Source organism: Acanthisitta chloris, unplaced genomic scaffold, assembly GCF_000695815.1.
Source record: "Acanthisitta chloris isolate BGI_N310 unplaced genomic scaffold, ASM69581v1 scaffold6763, whole genome shotgun sequence".
NCBI classification, from domain to species: domain Eukaryota; kingdom Metazoa; phylum Chordata; class Aves; order Passeriformes; family Acanthisittidae; genus Acanthisitta; species Acanthisitta chloris.
The window spans coordinates 1,225-28,273 of NW_008663174.1; the positions used below are offsets into that span (position 1 = coordinate 1,225).

A 27,049-nucleotide genomic window follows, 5' to 3' on the forward strand; every position below is an offset into this window, starting at 1 on the left:
TCTGCATTGCATAGCTTTGGAGAACATGCTAGTCAGAACCAGCTTCTTATTTCCATGAATAGGTATTGGTAAATTCTGTAAGCATTACACTGCACTTGACAAAAAGCCCTAAGCTCACACATGGACTGTACTATGATATGAATCTATTAATCTTAGACCTCTTCCTGAATCATTTCCCTTAGGCTGATGAATTCTCTGGAGGTTAACATTTGAGAAGGAGTTTGGAGACTGAGCTTTGTAAGAAAGTGAAAATGTCCCCCCAGATACTTGGCATGAATCCCATCCTTTTTAGTCATGAGAATTCCAGTGACTTTAGTGGAGCAAGATCTCATCGCCTTTCCATTATACTGCCTGTGTCTGATTGTGCATGGATTGCCAGAATATGTAAGTACAAATGAGCATTTCAACCCAGGATTAAATTTTCCAACAGTCCCCTTCTGTACATACAAAAAGTTTTGAAGTACCTTGTTTTGCAGTAACATAGTCATCAAATGTTGTCATGATTCACAGTTACACTTTACCTCTAAATAGTCATAGCTGCAGTTTTCATGGTGTTCTAGGCTTAGTGTGCCAAAAGCAAATGTGATGAGGAGGCCAGGACTGGTTGAGATGGTCCAGAAACAATCTCTGTTTACAGGATAGTTATCAGGATATCCTGGAGAGCTTATTGAGCCATAAGTACCTGTCAGCTGACCACCACATTCTAACAAAAAAGACATGGAAGAACACAGTTTTTAACACCACATGTCAGGTCATGAGATGAATTGTCCAGTAGTCTCAAAATTAGGTAACACTTTGGGGTCCAGTATAAATTTTAAAAAACAAAGCTCAATCCAAGCAAACAAGAAAATTACTTTTTTTTTTAAAGATTACAATTCATTCTGTAACTCAATTTTAAAAGCAGAACTTCAAATATTTGCTCATTTGCACAGTGAAAGAAAGATTCTTTCCCAGTTGTGACAAGAATGCATTAAGGAGAATGGTCAGAAGCACTGTTTGGATCAAATTTACAAAATTAATCTGACTATCTGTACTTCATAAATAGTTCCCCCTTTTTTTTAATCCTAGCACAAGATTGTTTTCATTTAAAACACAAAAAAAAGAAAAAGTTAATTACAGCTAAGGTTGTTTTATATACCTGTAATAAAACAACATCCATCTCAGTGCAACAGTTAAGAATGGGAGGGATAACTTCTGTGTTATACCTAAGGAATAGCTAATTTAATCACATCTCTACTGCTCTCCCTCTTTGCTTTTTTATTGTTGGGGTTTTTTTCTCAAAAAAGAACTGCTTTCACCTTTCAGTATCCATATTTGTCAATTAGTAATTATCTATCTAATAATGGCAATTGAAAGAAAAAATGCAAAACGCCAAAAATCACATGAAAAGATTTTCAAGAAATATTTCTAGAAATAAGGAAACTGTTCCCTCTCTGAATTTTCTGTATTTTTTTACTCTATGGTTCTTTCAAGACACAACCCAATGCAGTATTTTGTTCCTAGGTAATATACAGAACATTGACATGAGCTTGATGTTAGACAAGATGGTTTGGAGTTTAACTCTAGAAATGCTCTGCCACACCACCTGGAGGAATCACCCAAGTGGCATTACCAAGAATTCTGGCAGATACATCATACAAAAAGCTCACACACACTTTAAAATCAAATTCCCAACAATCTATCATGTTTGGAAAGCATGGTTCAGACTCTTTAGCATGTTGTAAATTGTCAGTGGCAAACAAAATCAACTTGTCTGCTCGAAGTACAAGATACTTCTGTGAGGAAAGAGAACTGATCAGAAGAACAGCATCTCCAGGAACACATGCTCTTTGGGGCATTCCTAACAAGAGGTGTAAAACAGCCTTGAAAAAACAGCAGAAAGCTATTCATGCAGAGAACTAAAGCTGGAGTTTTAAATATTTCAAAGTGACATATGTGTCTACATTTCAGCCTCACTCCCTTGTAAAATATTGACTTTCTGCTCCTGTTGTTTCCTAACCAGAGGAAACAAGTCATTCATTGTGCACCAAAGCCACAAAGATGCTAAATTACTTGACATTTCATCAAACTTACCAGGATCCCGAGATTCCCAATGAACAGTAAAACCTCCAGTTGTAATGGTGTGGTTTGAGTACAACCAAAAATACAGAGAGTTGTGAGAACTGAAAAGCTCTGCAGGAGCTGAGGAGCCACAGTATTTTCCCAGCATGTGTGTTGATGCTGAAGGCCCATCATGGATTTGAAGGAAGTCAGAGTTACACTCATTGCTTGCCTCCAGTTGGAAAAATGGGAAAGTAACATGCAGAATCTAATACAAGAAAACAAGAAATCTGTTTTTTTCCATCTGCTGAGACACTGTTTATGCAGAAACTGTATAAAGCAGACATATGTGTTCATGCAACTGTGAGAATCTATGATCTTTAGAGCCATTATGCCATGCTCTGAAAAGTTCAAACACAGTTCAAACACAGAAGATATTAAAGAATCTTATGTGTCAAAAGGAAAGGGAAAAGATAGAGAGAGAGAGAGAGAGAAAGAGAGAGACAGATAGATGCATAGACAGATAGATACATGGATAGATAGACACAGATAGATATGAATATTTACACAGTGACATTTTCTGGAAAGAGCATTCTTTCTATAAAATAATAATTGAGACCATTTGCCTGTATGTGTCATATGTGTGAAATACATATGTAGATATTTCAAGTCATGTGAAAGGCATGAAATACAGTGTAAAATACTTTATTCCAGGTTTCCCATGGCAGTTTTCTTATCAGATAGTGTTTCTCATTCTTGCTGTGGTTGAAAGTATTGTCATGGGAGTTAAAAGATTAAAATATCCATTTTTGCATGTATAACATCAGTGTCTCATAAGCCTACTTTGGTTACTTAGTGAAAACACAGCTTTAAGTTTGTTCAGATTCTTCACTGATGTTCTTTAATATGCTCTGCTGAAGACAGTAGTGGCTCCCAGGCTTAAAGTTGAGGATATGCCAGATACATATATATATATATGTAATGCTGTATAAACCACTATCAAACACTCTTTTATAAAACTACTTAGTTCATTCCACAATATGTCAAAAATAGAAGAACTTCTATGTTGAAGTGAGAAGTAACATATTTTGTAGCTGTTATTTATAATACAAGTGGAATTGTTGGTTGCAAATCTGAATTAGAATATACATTTTAAAAAAAGTTAAGGAATACATTTAAAGTTTCATTTTAAATACCTTTAAAATTACTTTTTAAATTAATCCTTAAAAATATCAAATTATTACACAAAGCCATTGACAATATGAATTCAGCATTCCACATTTCTGGCACTCAGAAATCAGAAACATGAAATTGTTCAGGGGTCACTTAGGTCATGAACCACTTATGGAGCCCATCAGGGCAGAGCTTTTCTCATGCAGCTATTCACAGCTCACATTCTAAAGCAATGTGGGACACGTATCTTCTCTAGCTGGAGGTAGGTGAATAAACTCTAATCGACAGCTGCATATGAAAAACCTAGAAAATTTAACCCAAGCAAATTCTTAGACTAAGGAGTCTGGAGGCTTGTGAGGATCTGAAACTTATTCTTTTGAAAAACTATTTATTCGAACATGTGGCATGAAGATAGTCACATTTGCTCAGACTTGCCCCACATTTGAGCTGAGAAGTCCTGCAGAGTGAGGGTTTTGCTCTATTTTACCTTGTTGGGATTAGTTTGAACAACCCAAGCACAGCTGACCCCACTGCTGTACTGCTGGCTGTTGGGGTTGTTAGGGTAACTGAAAGTCCCCCTGGAGCCTGAGAGGTATCCTCCACAAACTGCAGAAAAAGATAGAAAGTTAAAAAGGTTAATTTGTGCTATCACAATGCAGACTTGAACAAGGTCTAACTTTCTAGCACAGCTTTGACTTCTTAAACATTTAAAATGAAGGTGAAAGATACTTCTATAAAAGACTCTTCAGCATTTCCTCTAATGTGGAATGGCATTTCAAAAAAAAAGAGCAAATTCCCTGTGAAAAAGTAGTTCCTGGAAAAAAAGGACAAATAATTTCAGCTGGAGTATGTGGATACTGCCAAATGATGCTGATTCTGTCTCAGGACAGTGTCCATAAACTCCTTCACTTTCCAGAAGGCTACCTCCAGATCAAAAATTTAAATTTTCCCTTATGATGAAATAACATTTTGAAGCTAACATGATGCAAAATTGTCTTTCTCAGTAGTGGTACATCATAGCTATCCTTAAGATGTTTTATTGTCCAATTTATTATTTTTAGTCAGTTTCCTAGGCCTGATAATACCTCTCATGATATATCATGGTCTCTTCTCTCACTGGAAAATTCAAAGCATAGGAGCTGAGAACTGGGAATCCCAAACAGCTACAGAAAAATATGTCTATAAAGCAGCCAAAATACAATGCACATATAGCCACAGTGTACAACAAGCAGCTGTAGTTTAACATTGAACTGATGCTAAAGAAATAGTAAATTCTCAGCAAACTGTTTTGTTTCAAGAAGTGGGAAATGGAATGGAATTTTGTTTTAAGTGTCCATCTAAAACATTTCACCGTTTGTCAACCAGAATCAAAGTTATCATGTCATAGAATATATTATTTTTTTCCTTGATTAGAAACTAAAAGAACAGTTGGTACATTAAGATTTCTCATTGGATAAAAACTGGTTTTTTATCCCTTCATTATGGATGGTTAAAAATAATTTTTTTCCCATGTGGACTTAATAATAAAGCATTACTGGTGAGATCCTTAAGGCAAATGGGAAAGAGCCTGAAGTAGCTCTAAAACGATGCAGATTTCACAGGAGATCAGTGGAAGTTTTACATTATGTATTCTCTGAAAATTTAATCTCCTTTCTTCACAGGAGCTTGCAATAAAAACAAGCCATCCCTGTTGCCCCAGCGACACTCACTGGAATGCTATCCTGACCCTAGTTAACTAAAATTAATGGCAAAAATATTCCAAACAAACAGAAAAAGTGATATTAAGAAGAAATGTTAAAGGCAGTAGCTTGCAGTCACTCTATGAAACTAAAAGTCCTCCATTTTCATGGTTAATATTTCTTCTGTTAAATTTCTCTTTGAAAACATTTTCTGCTTTTCCCATGTGACTAAAAATGTCAGGACCTTTCAGCTTCACAACAAATTAAACAGTATGCACAAAAGAGAAACATCAATATATGTTCTTGTTCTCCTTATACTTGATCCTCTTTCCCAACCAGTTTACCAGACCACATTCTCAAGAACAGAGATCCAATTTTAGGATATCTGGTGTCAAGCCAAGGCCAGTGGGCCTGCAGATCCATTTCATTGGTGTGATCCTACTGCTAAACAAGGCAGCTATATACAAAACTCATGGAAAACTCTGACTTCAAGGGAAATTGGATTGGGACCTGTAATCCACCACTGTTTTTCCCATCATAACTTGGTCCTTATTCACATATTAATCCTGTACACCAAGCATCTACTCTCTGAAGCCTGGTGTCCCATTTCTCCTGGGGAGGAGGTCCTGGCTGTACCTTGCTGGGCAGTCTGGCACTGTGGTCCTGTCCAGGCACTGGTGCACTCGCAGGAGTAGCTGTTGACCCCATCAATGCAGGTCCCCCCATTTTGGCATGGGTTGCTAATGCATTCGTCAATGTTCTCCGTACAATTAGGGCCTGTCCAGCCTGCATTACACAGGCAGAAATATCCAGAGATTGTGGCCTACAGGTATAAAAATATCAAATAAGCTTATTGAGCATGAATCACCTACAGGAATAAATGTAGTCAGCAGAAAGACTGATATTGACACTTATTTTATAAGGATATATTGGAGGAAAGAAATAAAACCTTTGAAATTTATTGGCCTTGATGGTCACTGGTGAATACCAAAATAAACCTAAAGCCTAATCAGATTATCTAGTGCTTCATTTTTTTACTATTATTTCTTTGCAGGGCTCTTTCAAATTACTTTCTAAAAAGTCAAAATCTGTATTTATTTAACCATTCAGAAAACTGTTTTTGTGGGTTTGGAATGATCACTTTAGAACCAAGTCAATCATATTATCAAAATCTTATAAATAGCAAGTCAAGATAACTGGTTTATGAATCATTTCTCTCAAGCCCTTTCTCTGGGAAGTCTGTACTGCAGTTACATGGGCTGTTAACTTTCATTTTGATCCTGAGGAATGTCAAATAGGAACAATTTCATTGCCTTTTTGGCATTATCCCTTATTCTGTATGTCTCGTTTCCATTTCTGTTGCCTCAACCTTTTCTATTTCTCCTTGTAATCAAGTCTTTCCATATCTCTAACTGTTTTAATTTCATATGTTCTCTTACCTTATATTTCTTGTTTTATAGACCCAATCTTTACAGGTCAAGCAGAAATGGTATTCCAAGGCACACACTACAATCCCATCTTTGATGACATATAATCAATGTACTACATTCTCTATTTCCTTTTGCATTCTCTGTTCATGTCCTCTGTCTCCCAAGCAGAGATCTTCAGTATGATGGAAGAGGATTTTGATGTGTATTTAGGGCTCCGAATGTTGCTTTAGAAGGTGAAAAGGTGTTTTCTGATCTGTGTTGTCTGATATTTAATTAACATTACATTTCCTCTGTCATTCTGCTGGCCAAATACAGCTCTGCTATTCCTCTATTTTATTAGATGCTTCTGTAGTCCAATTAATAAAGTATCTGACTGTAATTTTCTTTAGGTAGTAGTTTGTAGCCATGATTGCCTGGTGCTGTATGTTAGGATGTATTTAAGGAAAGATGCCATATCTCTTAACAGACCGACTTAAATGAATGGTTTCTAAATAGTCATAAAAAGTAGACTAGATATCTAAAGGGCCTTTTGTGCCCATATCTGAGTGAAGACACAATAGGTATCTACAGAGGAGAGACTGAGGAATGCTGGTAAGGAGTGGAATGGAGGTGAGAGGATCATCACATTTCACAGAGAAAATGGAAAAAGGGAAATGTAAGATACCATAGAATCATGGAAACATTTAGGTTGAAAAGGCCCTTAAGGTCATCAAATCCAGCTGTTAACCTAACACTGCAAAATCCATATCCTTATCTATATGTCCCATTTTCCCCGTGCCACCAAGGACAATCAAAAGGAAGATATACACAGACCAAGGTGAAACAATGGGACAAGACTCTACTGGAACAACAAATTTAGCATTTGTGAACATTTCTCCAAAATCATCATCATAAATATCCTCAACAACAGAATTACTAAAATCTCCAGGTCTGCAGCATTCCCTGGGCATAGCACACTCCACTGAGGAAGCCAAAAAAGCCTTCACAGGATCCATCTGGATAAATTCAATTGTTGCTGTGCATGGGAATGAATTCACACCACCAATCAGCTAAGGTCCAAAACACTCAATTACCAGCAGGGGTGCAATCAATTCCTTGGAAGGACCCTTTCCATATCCATATAAACAGCCTGAGACTCCGGGGGTGCTCTCAAGAGATCAGCCTAGGAACACATAATAAGCTATACTGGATACTAACCTTCTGAAGGTCAGTGGAGGTACTGGTTCTGCTACTATGGGTAATTTCTCCATGATCTAGGGTGGTAAATTACTTCCCTGTCCCAGGAGGAACAGTCATTTATCAGTTCTACCCAACATTCCATCAGTAGCCTGGAATACCAGCTATAACCTCTCAGGTCATTAGTTCCAAGATAGTTGCCTCTACTTCACACACAAAGAAATGGCTTGTGTGCCCTGGAACTCACTTAGTTTTCCCCAGGTATGTCCACTGATCTCACACTCCCCTCTGATGTTGCCTCACCACCATTACTATGTCTGCACTCAGCTTTCAGTCTCACCAGTCTCCCTGACATTACCAGTTATAACTACACAATGTTGTCACTAACTGTGAGTAGCACAGCACTTACCAAGCACTGCCCGTTTGCACAAGGGTTTTGCAGCTGGCAGATATCACTGAGAGGAGAGCACCCATTTGGCCCATATCCACTTCCAGTGTACCCAGATGGGCAGGAACAAAATGGCATTGGCCCTTGGGAGATAAGGCAAGATACAGAAGGTAATTCAGTCCCTGTTACAATGACAATACCTATGACCGTTATACATCCTTGATGTTTTGAAGCAGAATCTTTATATAATTCTAATTTATTTGATCTTTTGACACTTCCTCTGGTCAGCGCCCAGTCTGATCATGGAAAGATCCCTAGTGTTGTTTTGCTATGGGTACCTGAAAGTTCAAGGTCAAAGGGTATTTATGGAAAGGGGAACAGTAAAAGCAGCTGTATAATTGGAAAATTGCATCAAAGAAAAATGGTGGAGGTCTCCACATTTTTAGTACGAAGTCTGCTCTTTGGTGGAGCCTAAATCTGTCAGTGTTTGTGGAAAGACCTTCTAGCTTTAGCTTATCTGCCTGTAAAGTCCTTTGGGTGAGGCAAAAATGACTGTGGAGAAGGGGCTGCAATCTAGATATGTTGATACAAAGTGAATTCAGTCTAAGCAAACCCTCCTTGAGATTCACACTTGCAGTCCTTAAGAAAGCATCATACCTGGAGCTGAGGTACAAGTGGCCAAAGGATGGCACCCTCCGTTATTTATTGAGCAGATATCAACCTGGGTACATGTTTGTCCATCTCCCTCATAACCTGTTCAGAGGTAAATCTCAGTTAGTCTGTAACAAACTATGTTCTCTGAGAATCAGCAGCAAAATAATCAACTGGCAAGCAGAATGCTAATTTATGGTGAAAAATCATAGTCTTCTACAGTTAAAAAGAAAAAGTTTAGATAGCCACTGATGTAAAACCTGGCAGATTTACTGCAGTTTCTGTATTGCAGGGATGGATTTTGATAGTAAATAAATCCTCCCATGGCTGTAGAAAACAAAAGGTATATTAGTGTTTGTCAAATATGGGTGAGGTCAATGAGGCCATAGAAGCCCATGTCTCTCAGCCACCATGTGCTGCCCTCCCCATACATCTGCACCCAGCCAGCCCCAATGACATGCAGGCTTCATGCTGCACAGTAGAGCTGCCCGTGGGTCTCAGACACAACATCCAGCTCCTCTCAGAATGTTCAGTAGGACCAAAGCACTGCAGCACGACTTTGCATGTCCAGAGTTGGTGTAAACACAACTTGTCTGAGTCCACATTCCTAGCCTGGTGATAGCCCTTCAGCGCTCAGTGACTGAGAGCCTTCACTACCTACAGTCTACTGCCATTTAAATAGCAATCAAAAGGTCAATTAGAATGACATTTTCCTGATAGTATTTCCCGTATCAATAGCATGCATTTCAGAAAGCATTTTAAATCATAAACCACAGATTATAAGGACGTAAGTCACAACTTCCATTGCTTGACCTGTACTGCGATGGAAACGCTGCCTCCTTAGAGCATTCAGAGCGTGACAATTATCAAGGCTTTCTTTTTATGACAGACAAACCAGCTGATTTATGACACAGAGGATACTCTTTCAATTAATACAGACAATGAAATTACTATCATAATTATGCAATCCTTGTTTCCCATTAATGATCTTGTAAAGTAAGTACTTCATCAAATCAAGGCTCTAACACTGGAAAGGGCTACAAGAGAAACACATCTGAGAGGATCATCATTAGAGATATACTCTATAAAATATTCATTAATAGCTGAAGCAGTTTGAATATACTTGGAATCTGCATTCTGTATTACAGTAATGCATTGTGTATGTGATACTTCTTTCTATAAAACCAATTTTCAGCACTTTAAATCTAACAGAAAATATACTCATATTTTAAGCCCTTCCATAGGTTTATCAACAAGAAATCCATTTCACCTGGTGGACAGAGCCCACAGCGGAAGGATCCCATCGTGTTGATGCATTGAACCATTGGTGCTGTTGAGCAGCCTCCATTATTGCTTGCACACTCATCAATGTCTCGGCAAGTGAAGCCATTTCCTTGCCAGCCTAAAAAGCATCAGAGAAAAGACATTAAAATAGAAAATGCCTTTCCATTTTCTTCTCTGACTAAATCTTTTTATAGAGCACAAAAATACAACTTCTGAATTTCACTTCATTAACACACGAGAAGACCTGTCCTTCTCATAACTGATAAAAATGAATACTGATCTGCCAAAAAGGTTACAAACACAACAGGGTGGAGATGTGTGTGCAAGAATGTTTCATTTTAACTGTATTCAGGATATTCCAGAATCAAATGCAGTTTTACCTAAAGAGGAGGCAGTTCTGATCTAGTTCACGTACCTACAATTTGTAGCAAAGCTTTATTGTAACTACAGTTAAATTTTTCAAAGACTCCTCCCATAGACACCACTTGCCCAACTCAGGAAGAGGAATCATAGGTTATATGACTTGAGGGGACAATCAGAGTTTTATATTGCCTTAGGGCAGTAAGTATAAGGATATAAAAGTACTGCAGACGTATTTATTACATGAAGGTGATAGGACATGATGGACATGAAGATACCTGTGAACATAAAGGTACATCAGACCTCTTTAGATCCTTAGTTTAGGATGGGATAAATCATGCATTAGACTCCAGTGCCTGTGTTATCTAGATAAGTCATGAGCTGCAGGTACTTATTCTCTAGAATATAGACCAAAGCATTTAACGGAGTTGCTCTCATCTGAATTCTGTGTACTTATGGCACACAGGCAGTAGCACCTACTGCCACCCCCTCCCACCTGAGAGTGTGGAAAGATGTGATACCTGAGGGGCAGGGACCACATGAGTAGGAGCCTAGAGTGTTGTAGCACTGCACATGTGGATCCTGTGAACATGGGTAATTAGGGAGGCTGCATTCATTTATATCAGCAGTGCAGGCAGGGCTGCCAGGAGGAGACATCCAGCCAGCGTCACAGATACAGCGGTACTTGGGCTGCCACAGAAAAAAAAATCACATTTAAAAAAATAATATTTAAGACATTTAGAATAGCCAAGAAAAAGGCAGGAAGAGCTCATTTTATAAATCATCTTTTAAACTACAGCAAAAAAAGTTTCAAAGCATCACATGGATTGCACATTCTGTTTTATAAGTTCCTTTGGTAGTTTTCTCAGTCTGTTTCTTCCTCTGAATTTACCTATTTAGATAACTTAGGCTCATACATTGGGTTTATAAAAGAAATCTGTAGTTTACCCCAAAGCTCCCAGAGGAAATGAAATGCAATTATGAGCTGTACATAAACATAATTAAAACTCATCATCTTGCTTTTTAACCAGGGTAAACAGATCAGTGTAGCAACCTGAAATAAGCTTAGCTGTTTTCTTTTAATCAAACTTTTCAGTAATCTATGCAATGTGCAGCACTGACATTAAATAGGAAATAAACATTTTCTTTTGGGAAAACAATTTTCTCTCTAGTAAACTTTACTAATGGCCAGATTTCAGCATCTATCCAGTTTTGGTCCAATTAAAGTTAATGGGAGCTTTATTGTTGACTGTCACATGAGCAGACACAGTTAAGCCAACACTGAACCCTTTTGAAAAGCTTTCTCCACAAAATGGAGCAGAAAACAAGTGACGAGTTGTGAAACATCTACAAATTGAGCAATGAAATTATTTTATAACATAGCACAAAAAATATGTGGTGTGACTGGAATGGTACATGGGTGTATAGGAGTATTAAGGAGCACAGGCTGGGCTGTGTAGTTTTGGAGGAGTCCTCTCAGTGGAAAGAGCCAAGGCTGGCATGTTCCATCTGTCCCTTTGAAGTGAACACCCTGTACCTGGATTCCCTCCCAAATGAATGAGCTGGCTTGATCCAGAAGAGCATTCAAGTGTGTGCTAGCATCCACTCAGTGCACACACTTGGAAAGCTTGGGCATGGTGTCAGAGACCACGTCCTACTGACAGTGAGGAGCACCAAATATGAGCAGCAATCACTCAGTTGCCATGTTTGACTGATACACCTTTTCCCAGAAAAAAATAAGGTTCGTGGTGTTTGTCCTTCATAATCCTTTAGGTACTGAAATATTCTAGCAACTTAGAACTCCCCAAATAATGAACAGCAAGAATATAATATTTCAAATAAGACTTTCACTTTTTTGGAGAAGCTCCAAGCTCCCTGTGGATGTAGTACTAGATTTAATCCTGTGGAAAGTACCTCTAACAAGACACAAGACATTTTTTATTTTTCTGCTATCCTTGGGAAAACAGAGAGGTTATATTATGTCACACAGTGGCATTTCTTGCTGTTCTTCATCAGCAGTGTGGGCTACACAGTTTTGTGATGCTCAGCATTATTTGTAGCTTCTTCATACTGTGCTGTATAATGAGGCCTAGATGTTGTTCCTTACCCTGTTGTGTTGATCCCTTTCTTCATCTATGCAGAGGCCATGCACACAGAGAGTCTCAGATCCTTCCTGGCAGTCATCAAACTTCGAGGCACAGTGAGGCCCGTAGGTGTCTGGAGTACAGGAGCAGCTAATGGTGAAAGTGGGCAGAAAAATCAAAATTTTGTCTTTCTATAGCTGTTAAAGATCATATATTGCCATAATAAGAAATTATTCTCCATATTATGGGATATTCCTTATGAAATCCATCTATTTAGCTGTATTGACAATCCCATTACTAATCGTACACAGAAGCAAGTGTCCTGTTCAGCAGAGATTCAGGAATCAAGTGGGACTTGTGTATATCCATGACTGGCCCTGCAGCCCTTTGTTACATCATAAGTGGAAACCCAGAAAAAAAGAAATATCTAACCTGAGATTTCAAGAGAATATGAGCCTGGAAAAACTCATTTCAGTCAAAGAGCACCTAAACTTTCTGTTTCCATTTATGACCCTCTTATGATGCCAAGTGCCCAAAATCCTACCTCTAGCAATATGCAGAAATACCAGGTCTGACCTGTCCCAGAGAGCAGAGTACCTTTACATCCACACCACAACAAGGGGCAGCTGCTGTCTCAGCAGCAGCTTAGCTTTTAGGTAAGTGTGGTGAGTAAGAGATGGCATTTGGGGCTGATGGGGTGGGAAGAGCAAAGTAGTGGGTGAAGAAAGGCATTCTACAGGGAGGATCTGGCTTGCAAGCTGACAGATGCACCACATCTTTTTAGGGCAACCCTTAGGTACAGCACTGGACATACATGGTGGAAATGAAATTGAGAACTTCTAAATCATTAGGTAACATTTCCCTTTTCTCTGGCTCTTTACTTCCACACAGACCAAACATGAGGCTCTGTAATACAACTGAAGATAAAGAAACCTGCAGAAAACCTCCTATCAGATCACTAGCTTCTTACTAAAACAGTGAGACTCATTTGGATACAAGCTTTATGCTGTGATGTCTGCATCTCACAGAGCCACATGTCAGGTACACACCCTTCCTTGATTGATTCTAAGATGCCTAATGAATATACTCTGTAAAAGCATTTCTCTGCAGAATTTGAATCAGGGTATTGCAGCTGGCTGGACCTTGGAGCAATTTATATACAATAAGCTGCTACCATCTCTGCCACCATGTCACATGCTCAGTTGAAATAGCAGTTTGATAAGCCAATTGCCAGTAACTAAACACTGCACCCAGGACATGCAAGCCACATGAACTTAAGGCTTCAAAAACCCACAACAGTTTAATGCTTAACTGCAGTCTGCAGTACTGTAAGACATCATGTTCAGTATTGTAAGGCAGCAGACAGACCTACACCATCTCATCAGTGCAGCAGCTCAGACTGGGCAAGCACAGAGGCAATGGGTCAGGAAACCAGATTACGTTTTTATGTTCAAAGTAAATTCAGACCTTCATGTTCAACTCCAGAAGACACAGCAAGGCAGTCTGACTGTCTTCATAGGAGGAGGACAATGGCACTGTCTCCTGCCTAGTCTGGCAAAAATTAATCTGCTACCCATCTAAAGTTTCTCAGAGAACAGCTGCAAGAAGTAGGTCACACTGCAAGGAGCTTCAGCCAAACTGTGATGCACTGCTGCTCAGCACTGCCCTGGTTCTCTCACATGGCTGGTGGCATGTTGTGATGAGGCCCCTGTCATTTTGCTTGTGACACACAAGATTTGGGGACTCTTACAGCCTTTCATCCAGCTGATGCAATGTCCCCTTAAGGTTCTGATTCAGGAAGGTGTTTCCTGGACCCCTGCTCTTTTTCCTCATAATTCAGTGCTTTTCTGAGTTACAGCTTGAAGCATGAAGGTAAAGAAGCTGAACAGGGAGTGAGGATTGCATTATGCTCCATTTCATGCTGCCTAATTCAGTACTGCCTGTCACCTGGTGTTATCTCTGGGGGCTATGGAAAGTGAAACATTGCCCTTTTCTTTACCTGCAGTTCAAGCTGGGGTATATAACTACACAGAGCAGGATAGGGCTGACCTGGGTTGCTGGGTCCCAGAAAGCTAAATGGCAATGTTCTCACAGTTGTTGAAAAAAGACATGTCACACTATACTTGGGGATGGATTTAGCATCTGGGAAGCACTCAGAAATAAGTAAGACAGTACATGAAGGGAGGCTGAAGACAGTACAATGAAGCACTGAGGCAGCAAGTACCAAGGAGGAGAAGAATTACACTGGGGAAGAAACTTCCAGCAATTATGACTGTACCAACACAAGACGGAGAGTTTGTCCTCTCAAACCTTAATTTAGTCACACACCCCTACACCACTTCTCTGAGCACAGTAAGAAAGAAATAAAGGCAGGCTGCTTTGCGTGTTATTTCCCTGACAAATATCTGTGTTGGGGACAGCTGCAGACAAGCTAGAAACGTCCTTTAGAATCAAAGAAAAGCTTACAGGAAGCATCATGTACCAGCAACACCTCAGCAGGCTCTGTGTTAATGCTGAAGCGTGAGGAGCACTGCTGGAGAACTTCCTTTGTGTGAGGCTCTTCCAAGAAGTGACAAAGCACTACAAGCCAGTGTTACACTAAGCAGATATTTGTGGGGGCTACGATTTTCATGCCGAAGCAGAAGACAAAATGCTTTGCAGAAAGCTGTGGCATGCTCTCCAGCCTGTTTGTTCCCATTGCATAGGGATAGCTTTGTATTATATCTGAGATTTATTTATTTACCAGATTACTTGACATTTTGGAAAATAAGACACAGAATGTTCAGGCTGGCTTGCCCTGTAAGCAAGCTCATGTTTGCTAAGGAGCTGGGCACAGTGAGAGAAGGATATGATCCAGGGGCCTTGTCTATGTGCCCCACACACAGGGACCCCAAGCATCCTCTTGGCCAGCCAGCTGAAGACACCATTTCTCCTCCCTTTCTGCCTGGCAGCACTGTGCATTCCTTACTCTGCTGCTGTCTCAGCAGTGCCTGTATTTCTGAAGGAGGTGAAGGCATTTCTCAGAGTTATCTGGTGTGCTGAGAATGCCAGTGATCAAGACTGGCCATATATTCTGGAGGTTTCCAACAACTCAGAGCCTTTGCTGGGCCCAAACTGTTCACCTCCTTCATCTCCTCGCTCCCATTGAGTGGGGTAGGTGATAACAGAGGGATAGTAATGTGGGTGGCTGTGTTGGTGAGTGCTGCTTGCAGACCAGCACACTATACCTCACTGCCTCAGCTACATCTCATGGTGCATTAAATTTCCATTAAAGCATCTGCACATGCAGTGGGGGCTGGGTTACTGGAGCCAGTCTCCAATTTTCAGTCTTCTCCACCAGCATGGTTGTGTGATGGGTCTGGTTCCTGCTGCCCTTCTGGTGTCAAAGCAGGCAATGGCTTTGGAGGGCCTTCTGTGCCTGCAGTGGGCTTGGGGTATAGTGTATTAAGGATTTTATATTTTCTCAGGCTACAAGGGATTATAGTGCACAGATATTAAACAGACTTATTCCTAGAATTTGTGCTGCAGGTATGATACAGGGCACAAAAATTGTATTCTCCACAGGATTTTTGTATCTAGTTTTGAGAAGTTACCTGTAGCTGCCTGGTGTGTTAACACAAGTGGCTCCATTTTGGCAGACCAATGCTGTTCCAGCAAAAGTCTGGCATTCATTAACATCCACTGAGCACAGGAGGCCCTAAGACGAAATGGAAAACCAGTTTATTTTCCAAATAACTGAGAAATGAAGCAAACCATAGAGCCAATGTTTAATAGTTTTCAAAGATACACAAACCATGGACTGTTATCAACACAGCTTCCCTTATGAAACATAATAACAAAACTTTATTTTTCAGCTGTGCTTCTGTGACCCTCCTTATCAGTCAGATGGGGATAAAATATTTCAGATGTAGAAAGAATATGAAGAGCACTTTACTGTCATCCCCCCTACCTTCCAAGTAGCAAAAGGCTCAGGAAACTTTCTTTCAAACTGTTTCTATCATGAGATGTTGTTTTATTACAACTGAAAACACATCAATTTTGACCCAAATCTTGCTGGGATATCTTTCATATTGAGAGTCTTTGAGAAGAAGATAAAACTTTTCCATCTCTAGTGCATTTAACAGCACCATTAAAACCTTTTCCAGTAAAGTCTCTGGATTTAAAATCCTCAGAATGGGATTGATTACTTACACCCCTATTTGTCTTACTTCTTTGAGACTGAAAAAGTATCCATCCCTTCCCCCATTCTCTATCCTTGTGTAAGGTCAACAGCAAGGCATGCAGTTCAGTTCACTGCTCAGCAGAAAACAGAGACTAATTCTCTACTATGGGAACAGCCAAGCATCACTGACTTCATGGGCCATCGCCTCTGTATAACAGTGCAGGGTCTGCCCCACTGGTTTGGGCTTCTTTTTTTTCCAAATATTGATATTTTTGAGAAGCAAATGTGTTGGTCTCCAACCAAACAATGAGTGATACTGCTGCTTTGCTGCTCAGTATATCTCACCCTATCCTGAGCAACCTTAAAATTCACAATTACAGTAGGTGTAGCTTTACAGTTAAAATACATACCTTGTATTCAAGGAGGCTAAAAACTCACCTGCCAGTTGCTGGGACAGAGACAAAAGAAACCATCCAAGGAATTTACACAGGTCCCTGAGTTCTGACAGGGGTTACTACTACAGGCTCTGCTCTGGATGGCCTGAAACCCAGGAAAAGAGCAGAAAATGAGGTTACTGCCTAGCTGGGGTTACATTAGCATTTATTTTCAAGACAACCCCTTTTTTTTTTTTAAAACATTTTTCCCTGAATCACCCCCTTCCTTTATTTTTTAAATTATTGTTTTAAACAAGGTCAATTTGTAAAGGTTTGGAGCTGTTTCACTCATCCCTGTACAACACAATGACACTGTGATTGGTCATACACAGAATGTCCATCTGCAAGTGTTAGGATGAGAAAAGCCTTGTAAAAAGTAAATATTAATTGGGACTGTTCTTCAGCAGCAGACTACAGATCTAGATGAAGGGTTATCTTGTCTTTTTGATTCCATGGGTGACTCTTCTAACAACTGTGTTTATTGGCACCTGTGGGTGTGGTTTCTCACAAGCTCACTGGAGAAGCAGGTGACAGTTGAAAATTAACTACTTCCAGTAAAATATAAAATCCAGTCTGAATTTTCTGGTCTTCATCTTGACAGACCAGTGAAGGAAGAGTTTACTTCTCCTTCATACCTAGTTGTGGTTTTTGAGTGTAAAACTGTTTGTCCTTTAAGAAATGCAAGCTCCTACAGTTTATATTTTCTAAGAAGTTATTTCACCTCCTCCACAAATCTTGACTTTTATTTTTTTACCTTCTGCTACCAAAAAAGTTTTCCTGAGGAACGCATGAGAGGAAAGAAATCATTTAGCTACTTAATCATTGAAACCTCACTTTATTTATTTAGAGCTAGGACTTTCTTTTCCGGTGTCTAGTTTGGTTCCCATCTACTTACCTGCTCTAGGCTTTGAAGTTTGTTATCAAGACTCGCGATCTGCAAAAGAAATGCAAATTACATTTTGCTTGGTATGAGAGTGATCACAGAGGTATGTGCTGAATGTCGGTAGGCTAACAAAATATTTTCCTTTGAGAAAAGAGAATAGCTGGTATGTGAAGCCAGGTAACAATCAGTTTGAAATCAGACCCCGTTCACTGGGATTTTGGTGGGTTAGGCTGTTCAGAAAATGACAGCTTAAATTTATCTCAGTTTGGTTCCAAAAAGGAAGACTCAGTCTTGCAAAGATGTATTGAGGTGCTCCACACCAAGAATGTGAGTATTCCTGAAGGCAAGGATGAGGGTCTGGCACAGTTTGCCAAAGCCAAGAAAAGGATCACCATATCACAGCAAGCTGACACTGCATCAGGAAATATGACGGATACATGTTGGCACAATTTCCCTAAAGGGAGGTCTCTTAGACTACGAAATATTTTCCTATAAAGAACTTGTGGAAACACTGTAACAAAAGATACTTAAATGAGACAGCGGTTTCAAAATCTTCTGTTGAAATAAAATTCCCAGGAGAAGTAAAGAGAGAAAACTACTGCACAGGTCTTTTCTTTCACTTCAAACCCCTATTGCCCATGTCACCTATGGAATGGAATGTCTGTGTAACAGTTACAAAAACATACATTATCCCTTTTCAGTATATAGTGGGATTACACTGCCATGAATATTAGGGGATATAGTCTGTAGAGATGTTGACAATGAACAAAAGAAGAACCACTGTAACTGGAAATTATGGGGGTATTTACAGGTATATTTCCATTGTCTCCAGAGTTTCTGCATAAGTATCTCACAATTAAACAGACTCCAAGCTGCTGTTAAAACTCATGCAAACTCACTGCCCTGGCCTTCAGGAGAGCAGACTTTGACCTCTTCAAGGACCTAATTGGTAGAGTCCCATGGGATAGGGCCCTAAAGGGCAGAGGGGCCCAAGAATGCTGGCTGATTTTCAAGGATCACTTCCTCCAAGCTCAGGAGCAATGCATCCCAACAAGGACGAAATTGGGCAAAAATCCCAAGAGGCCTCCATGGATGGACAAGGAGTTGCTGAGCAAACTCAGGGGGAAAAAAAGAAGCTTTCAGGAGGTAGAAATGAGGACAGGTGGCCTGGGAGGAATACAGGGAAATTGTATGAGAAGCTAGGGATAGTGTTAGGGAAGCCAAGGCCCAGACAGAATAGAATCAGGCAAGGGATATTAAGGGATATATAGGAAGGGCATCTATAGATATGCTGCAAGCAAAAGAAAGACTAGGGATAATATGGGCCCCCTCTGGAAGGAAAGGTCTGAAGACCTCGCTACCCTGGACAGATAGAAGGCTGAGGTTCTCAGTGACTTCTCTGCCTCTGTCTTCAACAGCAAATGCTCTAGCCATGCTGCCCAAGTCAAGAAAGGCAAATGCCAGGACCCGGAGAATGAAGACCCTGAGCCTACTGTAGGATAAGATCAGGTTTGAGATCATCTAAGGAACCTGAATGTGCACAAGTCCATGGGACCCAATGAGATCCATCTGTGAGTCCTGAGGGAGCTGCAGATAAAGCTGCTAAGCCACTACCCATCATTTTTGAAAAATCATGGCAGTCAGGTCAAGTCCCTGAGGACTGGGAAAAGGGTAATATAACCCTCATTTTTAAAAAGGGGAAAGGGAATGACCTGGGGAACTGCAGATCAGTCAGTCTTACCTCTGTGCCAGGCAAGATTATGTAGCAGATTCTCCTGGAAACTACTAAGGCACATGGGAAACAAAGGGGTGATTGGTAACAGCCAACATGGATTTACAAAGGGCAAATCATGCCTGACAAATTTGATGACCTCCAATGATGTGGCTACAACACTGGTGAATGGGGCAGAGGAACGGACATCATCTACCTGGACTTATGCAAAGCATTTGACATTGTCCCACACACATCCCTGTCTCTAAATTGAAGAAACATGGGCTTGATGGATGGGCCACTCAGCAGATAAAGAACTGGCTGGATGTTCTTATGCAAAGAATTGTGTTCAATGGCTCATTGTCCATGTGGAGGCCAGTGACGAGTGGTGTCCCTCGGAGGTTGGTGCTGGGGATGATACTATTCTACATCTTTGTCAGTGACAGTGGACAGTGGGATTGAGTACTCCCTTGGCATGTTTGCTGGTCATACCAAGCTGTGTGGTGCAGTAGACATGCTGGAGGGAAGGGATGGATCATCCAGAGGGACCTTGACAGGCTTGAGAGGTGGAACAATGCAAACATGAAGTTCAACAAAGTGAAGTGCAAGGTCCTACATCTGGGTCACAGCAATCTCAGGCACAGCTATAGGCTGGGTGAAGAATTGACTGAGAACAGGCCTGCAGAGAAGGACTTGGGGGTGATGGTTAATGAAAAACTGAACATGAGCCAGAAATGTGTGCTCACAGCCCAGAAAGCCAACCATGTCCTGGGCTGCATCAAAAGATGTGTGGCCAGCAGGTCGAGGGAGGTGATACTCTCTCTCTACTCTGCTCTTGTGACACCCCACCTGGAGTACTGCATACAGTTCTGGCATCCCCAACATAAGGACATGAATCTGTTGGATGCAAGTCCAGAGGAGGGTCACAAAGCTGATAATAGAACTGGAGCATCTCCCCTGCAAAGACAGGCTGAGAGAGTTAGAGCTGTTCAGCCTGGAGAAGAGAAGATTTAGTGGTGCTCTCATAACAACCTTCCAGTATCTGAAGGGGCTACAGAGAGCTGGAGAGGGACTCTTTGTTAGGAACTGTAGTGATAGGACAAGAAGTAATGGCTATACATTGAAAGAGGGGAAACTTAGATTAGAAAATTGGAAGAAAGTTTTTACTGTGAGGGTGGTGGGACACTGGAACAGGTTGCCCAGAGAGGTTGTGGATGCCTCAACTCTGGCAGTGCTCAAAGCCAGGTTGGATAGGGTCTTAAACAACCTGGGCTAGTGGAATGTGTCCCCACCCCTTAACATTTATGAAATGTGGACTCCGCTCCACTTCCCTGGAGTCCAGAAATACTAAAATGAATTAGGTTGGTTAATGTTAGTGAGTGGAATAGAAAACTGGGAATGATGGAGGATAACATGAGGGTATGGCTTACCTTGGAGGTCAGCAGAACAATCTGCTGGGACACGTTCTGAGAGGCACCATGGGCTTTTTTAAGTTCTTGAATCTCTGCATTACTTTCTCTCACCTAAAGTTAAACAACAGAAATAATGTGAAACAAACTTTGCTTTTTCAAATGCTCAGGAAAGTTTTGTCCTTGCATGACTTTACTATCATAAAGTCCACTTAAATACAGAGAGCTCTGCTACATACGCAATTTAATCTTTTAATTATCTTCTGCAATGACATGATTACTTTACCACTCTGCAATAGCTTACTTTCATATTAGACTACTACTGATATAGATAATATAAAATGCAGTCATACAAGACACATCAAATACTTGCAAAGACAATTTAACTGTTAATGTGCAAAACCAAAAATTAAAATATATTAAGGAAAAGTAACTATGTCACCTGGCTAAAAAGCTCTGCAAGGTCTTCTTCATTAATTTTTACTTTCCCCAGTGGTCCAGTTCTAAATTCAATATTTTTGCTGGAGCCAGCATGGAACACTAAATTACCCTGCTCTGAGGACAAACGAGGCCTGTACCATGGGAAAAAAAAAAGAAAGATCATTTAGTTTCACATATCTGCCAAAGAGTATGTAAAAAAGAGCTACAGTAAAGCCATTCTGTTCCCATTACTGGAACTTAGAGGCCACCATACGAACAAAAGCATTTGCAAGCAATGGTACTTACTGCTCATCATAAGTTGCTCTTTTCTGCCTCTTCTTTTCATGGTGGTTCGATTCACAGCTCAATCCAGTAAGTAAGAAGAACACAACTAAAAGCCCAGGAGCAGGAGCAGCCCAAAGCATTGCTCTCCTCCAGCTGCCCTGTGTCTGAAGTGAAACCTCCAGTCCTGGATTGTGCTGTTGCAAGTCCAGGTGCCCTTTGCTCTCACACAGCTCCTTGTTCACAAGGTGCCCATTCTGCTGCCTTGTCTTGCAAGGGTGACCTTTATCTCAGATATCTTAATTAAAGATTGACAGCATGCAAATCCTCTAGACATTAAATGCATTTTTCTTTTTTGTCTTTTGGTTTCAGGATCATTAATTGAAATCTGACTGTATTTTAACATTATACCTTTGACCTTTGTACAGCTGAGCACCCCTGTGTCCCCAGGCACCTTGTAACCTACAGGAGGCTACTGAAGAAATGGCTCACTCACCCACACACTGCACCACATAAAGGAAAGATTATTTGGCAGCACTGAAGGACTTCAATTGTTACCAAAATAGTCCCACAGCCCCACATATAAAACCCACAGTGGCTGGCAAGAAATATTTGTATTGAAAGAGAAGCTTCTAGTCACTAATTCATTGGGCAGATGACACAAACAAGTTAGCAGTACCAAACAGTGTCTCAGGGATTACAACAGCAAAACATAATTTGAACCAAATATGGTTGCTCTGACTCAAGGGTGATTCAGATCCCAGATGCTGGGGAGATCCACACCAAGGGGAGTGCACTTTGTTAGGCAAATCCAGGATGTCTTCGTTGCACACACTAAAGTTACCAAATTCAGGGCCAGACGTAGACATTGCAGGGTACAAGGAAGAATCCAAAGGAGGAATTATGAAGTAACCGAAAAATGAAAATGAATCTTTTCAGAGAGCCAAAATTTGAAACTTGACCTTGTTTTCCTCTACCCTTCAGCAGAACCTCACAGCCTCCTTAAAAGAACTGTCCCACCCAGATGCTTGTCAGTACTTGTCTCAGAGGCCCAGGCTGTTGCTGCTGAAAGCTGTGATAGAGTCCATGTCCCATCTCCCCTCTGCTTTTGCCAGAATCTCCATATTCTTGTGCTTCTTCTTCCTGTTTAGGGGAGCTCTGTGTGTTTTTCTTCCTTGCATTAGGAGCTTCCTCAAGGTACACTACCATTCTTTTTTATTTTCCTTTTTACTTAGTAGACAGCTTATTCAGGTTGCTCACATTTCAAAATTCTACTGAGAAGAAAAGAAGAGCAACAGTTGTAGCTGCTCTTGCTCCAAGGTAACAGCAGCCACCATTCACTGATTCTTTAAGCCCCACACCTTCCTGGAAGCCACGGAGGTCCTGCACTTCATAACCCTGCCCATCCTTCCTTTTTGCTCCAGTTTGCACTTGTCATCTCCAGATGTCCCACAGATATGCAGGACCTGCCCCGGAGATGGGAGATTGAAGGAACTCTACAGCTTTCACAGATGGAAGCATTACGAGGTCAAAGCAACCTGGGAAGAAATTTGATGTGGTGAAAAAAAAAATTAATGCCACCTTAAAAAGAGACAGATGCAGACTGTGAACATGAATGTGAAGCAGTACAGCTAATATTTGTGGTGCTGCCACAGATAATAATTTGGCGTTTACTGTGAATAACTATAGTGTCCAAGATTTTATCAGCTGCATCCCACTACCTCCACTATTTCCCACTGTTTGCATAAAAACTAGATTGTCATTTCACTTTATTATCTGCATTTTCAGAAACTTATCTTGGAATTCAGGACAGCATCAGCCTGCTGACCACCTTCCTTGTGCTCACGTGGACCATGATGCACATAACCCAACAGTTACTGCTGCTGCCTAAGGATCTGGAAGGGTGGAGGTGAAGCTTCAACCCACAGGAGACAGCACATCCCATGTGCCTGCTGGTGCTGTGGCAGAAGCTCAGTTCTTTGGATGTTCACCTGCTCTGCAGCAGCCTGCAGCGTCCAGGAGACTGTCTATCAGTCATTCCTGCCAGAACATAAGAAATTTCCACATGTTGTCCTTTGCCATCATAGGGAATAGTGTTTCCATAAAAATACAGAATTGTATCCCCAGTTGTTGGAAATATCACTGCTCAATTCTATCCAAATGAGCTATGATATTTTACACCAACTGAGAATCTGTCCCTAAACATTTTTATATTTACTATTAATACACTTTGCCCTGAAACCTCTGTTCAGGTATAGGACAGCATAGATGAATTATCAATGTTTCTGTCTAGTCGACTCGACACTTTCTGCCTCGGGGTATCCTGGTACTGTCCATTAAAGTAGTGCCCTCTAACATTCTTCCTGTCAGTTCTGAAGTCTGTCTGGTGGGTTGTTTTTTTACTTTTTGTTTTGATTTGCTTTTTGTTTTAACAGTTTACTGAGTTTGTATAACTGTCAGCTGGGTGTCAACTTGAATAAACTATGGGCCAACTAAACCCGCACTCCTTAGTGGGCTGGCTCAATGTCTGCCTACTCCAGGAACTTACTTTCAGAAAGTCCATTGTATGCTGACAGTTTTCATCCTGACCTTTGGCTGTGGTGCACAAGATCCTTCCTTTTCTCTATTCATTTCCTTTGCATACAGGGTATGCATGGCCCTTCTCTGCTGCCTGTCAGCCTTTGATTCAGGCTTCCCTTTCCAACCAATTAACTCCAATACACCAATGAGCAATAAACCATAGAAGATGAGGAGAAGGCTGCTAAGGAGTCAGCTAAGAAGGCTTGCAAGGAGCAAGAAGAAATTCACCTTCTCTTCCTGAAGGCTTTATGGCTTAGAAAATGGTTGACCTGAAGACCAGCTGACTTTGACTATGCACTGATTATGGGATGGAAAGAGGGTGCTGGACATCCCCCTAACCCTTTTGCATGATGTACTGTTTTCCTCTTCATTAGACCTTCCAGATTTTAGTTAATGTACTCTTTATTCCTAGTGAATGCACCTTAGGCTGGCCAAACTAAGAAATCTATAAACCATCTTAAGGAGAAAAATAGGCCCACGCCTTCTAATTTTACTGTAATATATTGGATTGAGACATCATTTTTGGAGGAACAGAATGGAAAACCAGCAAATGTCTGGCACAAGAATAGGGACTGTTCTTTCTAACAAGAAGAGTTGGCATGAACCCCTCCTCCTGGGACAGGTCGTTCATTACCTCCCTAGCATGATGGTTCAGGAAACATCTCTGAAGAGTGTAGGTTGTGTGCAGATTTGGCAGAGTGCAATAGAGCGTTTCCTGCACTGGCAGGGACTACAATTTACCAACCTCTTGTGTAGCCATGTGAAATGAAATGGTGGTATCCCTCTACTTCTCCAGCAGTATATGCCTGCAATGCAAAGATGCTGGTGTAGAAGACAAGAGTTGATTCAGATCATGACCAAAAATGCAATGTGCATTAATTACACGTAGGAATTAAGCTCAGATGCATGGACATGACATGAATTTGTGACAATGCTTCCTTTTTAAAGGGAGGAAAGGCAACCATTTGTATGAATCCAAACCCGGCTGATTTTTTAATGGAAAGCAAACAAATAATCTGTTTTTTCTTCCTATACAAAAAAAGATCCCTGCTATTCAATGTTATGGCTTAAGTATTTGCAAATGATTATAAATCCAGCCCCATTGCTGGTTAAATCCGAAGTAGAGCATATTTACCCAAGTTTTCCCTCAGCTGAGGTCAAATCTCCTAGTACTTCCCTCTTCACTTCCCTGGATTCTCTTTCATCTTTCCTCTTTCTAATAATATTCTAGTGCTCAAAAGCACCACACAACATCTGAAGTAGCACTGTTACCTCCATGCTACAAATGTGCAAATTCACGTTGTAAACCACGTTCTGTATTGGACTCTGCACTTTCTGTGTGTCCCTATCACTCTGAGACAAACAAGCACTAAGCTGGTATTAGGCTCTGTGTAGAGGATCAACAACCACAAGGTTTCACTAAACAGAGGTGACTGAAAAATAACATTCCCCTTTCTGCCCTTTACCTATAACCACCCATCATTCCTTCCTTCTCTTCCTGTACGTCTAGAGAGTTTTATGGCTCCAGCACCTTCCCCAGGGACCACAGCAGCTGCAAGCCTCCATTTCCCACACCACTCCTTAAGGATTTCTTTTCATTCTCAGCATACTGCCCTCAGACATCTGCTTAAGATTCTGCTCCCTCAATACAGTTGATAAAGTCCATGAGTTACCTGCTAATGAAGTTAAACTGGCCAGGAAATTGAGTTTTTAAGTTTCTAATAGCAAATGACAGAGATAAGAGTTTTGATTTAGGTAGCTACTTCAGCTTGAATTGATCTACCGTCCCAATTCTCTCTGGATTCCTTTATCACAATGAAGGCAGTTTTCGCACATTAGGTTTTTACTTTCCTTATGAGACTTGGTTCTTCTTTCTGATTTTCCTTCCTACACATATTATTTCCACAAACCACCAACCACTTTGATGCTTCCTACTTTCCATTTCATTCTGAGATTAGGTTCATGAAAAGTTTCCAGTCAGTTATATTGACTTTGTTCTTTTCTATTGATTATTCCAGTCCTTTTAACACATTGCAATTGCTTTAACATACACTGGAGTTATTTTTAGGGACTTCCATTTGCATAGTCCCCATTCTTCACTAATAAGCCTAAAGCCATGACCAGACCTGGCTGCACAACCTCCCTCAGATTCATTTTGTTCTGTACTGTTGGCTTTTATCAAGAGGCTTAAATCTGAGCTAAGTCCATCAAGCATTTGCTGTGTGTTGATGCTGTGACTACAAGTATTGGCATTCTCTCCTCATACAAATATAAGGAAGTTAAGAGTGGCCTTTTGGAGTTAGAAAAAGATTCACCTAGGCCAGCAGTCTGCCTCCAACAGTGGCCAAGAGCAGATAGGAAGGAAATGAAGGGTTCATTAAGGGGGAAGCATATGCCCCTAGAGTACATCTCCTAGGTACTCTCTTAGCTTCCAGTTCATTGCAGCTTGGGAACCTCTTCAGCCAGAGGTCGAATTACTCAGTACTCTCAAAGGAGTTTTCTTCCATGAACATGTCCAGTCTTCTCCTTCACCCCATGCTTCACCTTACAATGCATGTGCAATGAATGAGTAACATGACATGGTAATTATGGTCAACATACAGTCAATATGCTAATCAAAAATACTAATTCTGAGAAGAATCATATTTTAAATTACAGTATTTATAAACAGAATAATGGGATTAGGTTTTTTTCTAAAATATGTAGAGGCCAAACATTTGAACTAATCAAAACTATCTATTACTATCTAGGTATGATAAAACATATCAGTGCCTTCAGCGTGCTTTGCTTCCAAATACCAGGTGGTAATTTAAAAATGTTTGAGTTACAACAGCACAGTCCATGGACAAAAGCACAAGACAAACATGCTCTCAGTGAAGCTGGGATTCTAAGATGCATTCCTG

The 27,049-nt window shown here is 40.6% G+C and overlaps 1 protein-coding gene across 1 annotated transcript in view; it reads right to left on the reverse strand.

Moving 5' to 3' along the window:
• LOC103798619 (cubilin-like) overlaps nucleotides 1-22,775 on the reverse strand; it is a gene marked incomplete at its 3' end in the record, with an annotated part of 23,594 nt that extends 819 nt beyond the window's left edge. The window contains exons 1-14 of the mRNA XM_009070893.1: nucleotides 22,605-22,775; nucleotides 20,886-20,978; nucleotides 17,757-17,795; nucleotides 16,866-16,967; nucleotides 15,859-15,962; nucleotides 12,289-12,415; nucleotides 10,703-10,871; nucleotides 9,808-9,939; nucleotides 8,544-8,639; nucleotides 7,908-8,029; nucleotides 5,529-5,715; nucleotides 3,701-3,819; nucleotides 2,074-2,308; nucleotides 522-703 (exon numbers count right to left, since the gene is read on the reverse strand). Coding sequence (XP_009069141.1) covers nucleotides 522-703; nucleotides 2,074-2,308; nucleotides 3,701-3,819; nucleotides 5,529-5,715; nucleotides 7,908-8,029; nucleotides 8,544-8,639; nucleotides 9,808-9,939; nucleotides 10,703-10,871; nucleotides 12,289-12,415; nucleotides 15,859-15,962; nucleotides 16,866-16,967; nucleotides 17,757-17,795; nucleotides 20,886-20,978; nucleotides 22,605-22,775 — 1,878 coding nt within the window. The remainder of the gene's footprint in view (nucleotides 1-521; nucleotides 704-2,073; nucleotides 2,309-3,700; nucleotides 3,820-5,528; nucleotides 5,716-7,907; nucleotides 8,030-8,543; nucleotides 8,640-9,807; nucleotides 9,940-10,702; nucleotides 10,872-12,288; nucleotides 12,416-15,858; nucleotides 15,963-16,865; nucleotides 16,968-17,756; nucleotides 17,796-20,885; nucleotides 20,979-22,604) is intronic.
• Nucleotides 22,776-27,049: the final 4,274 nt, after the last annotated feature.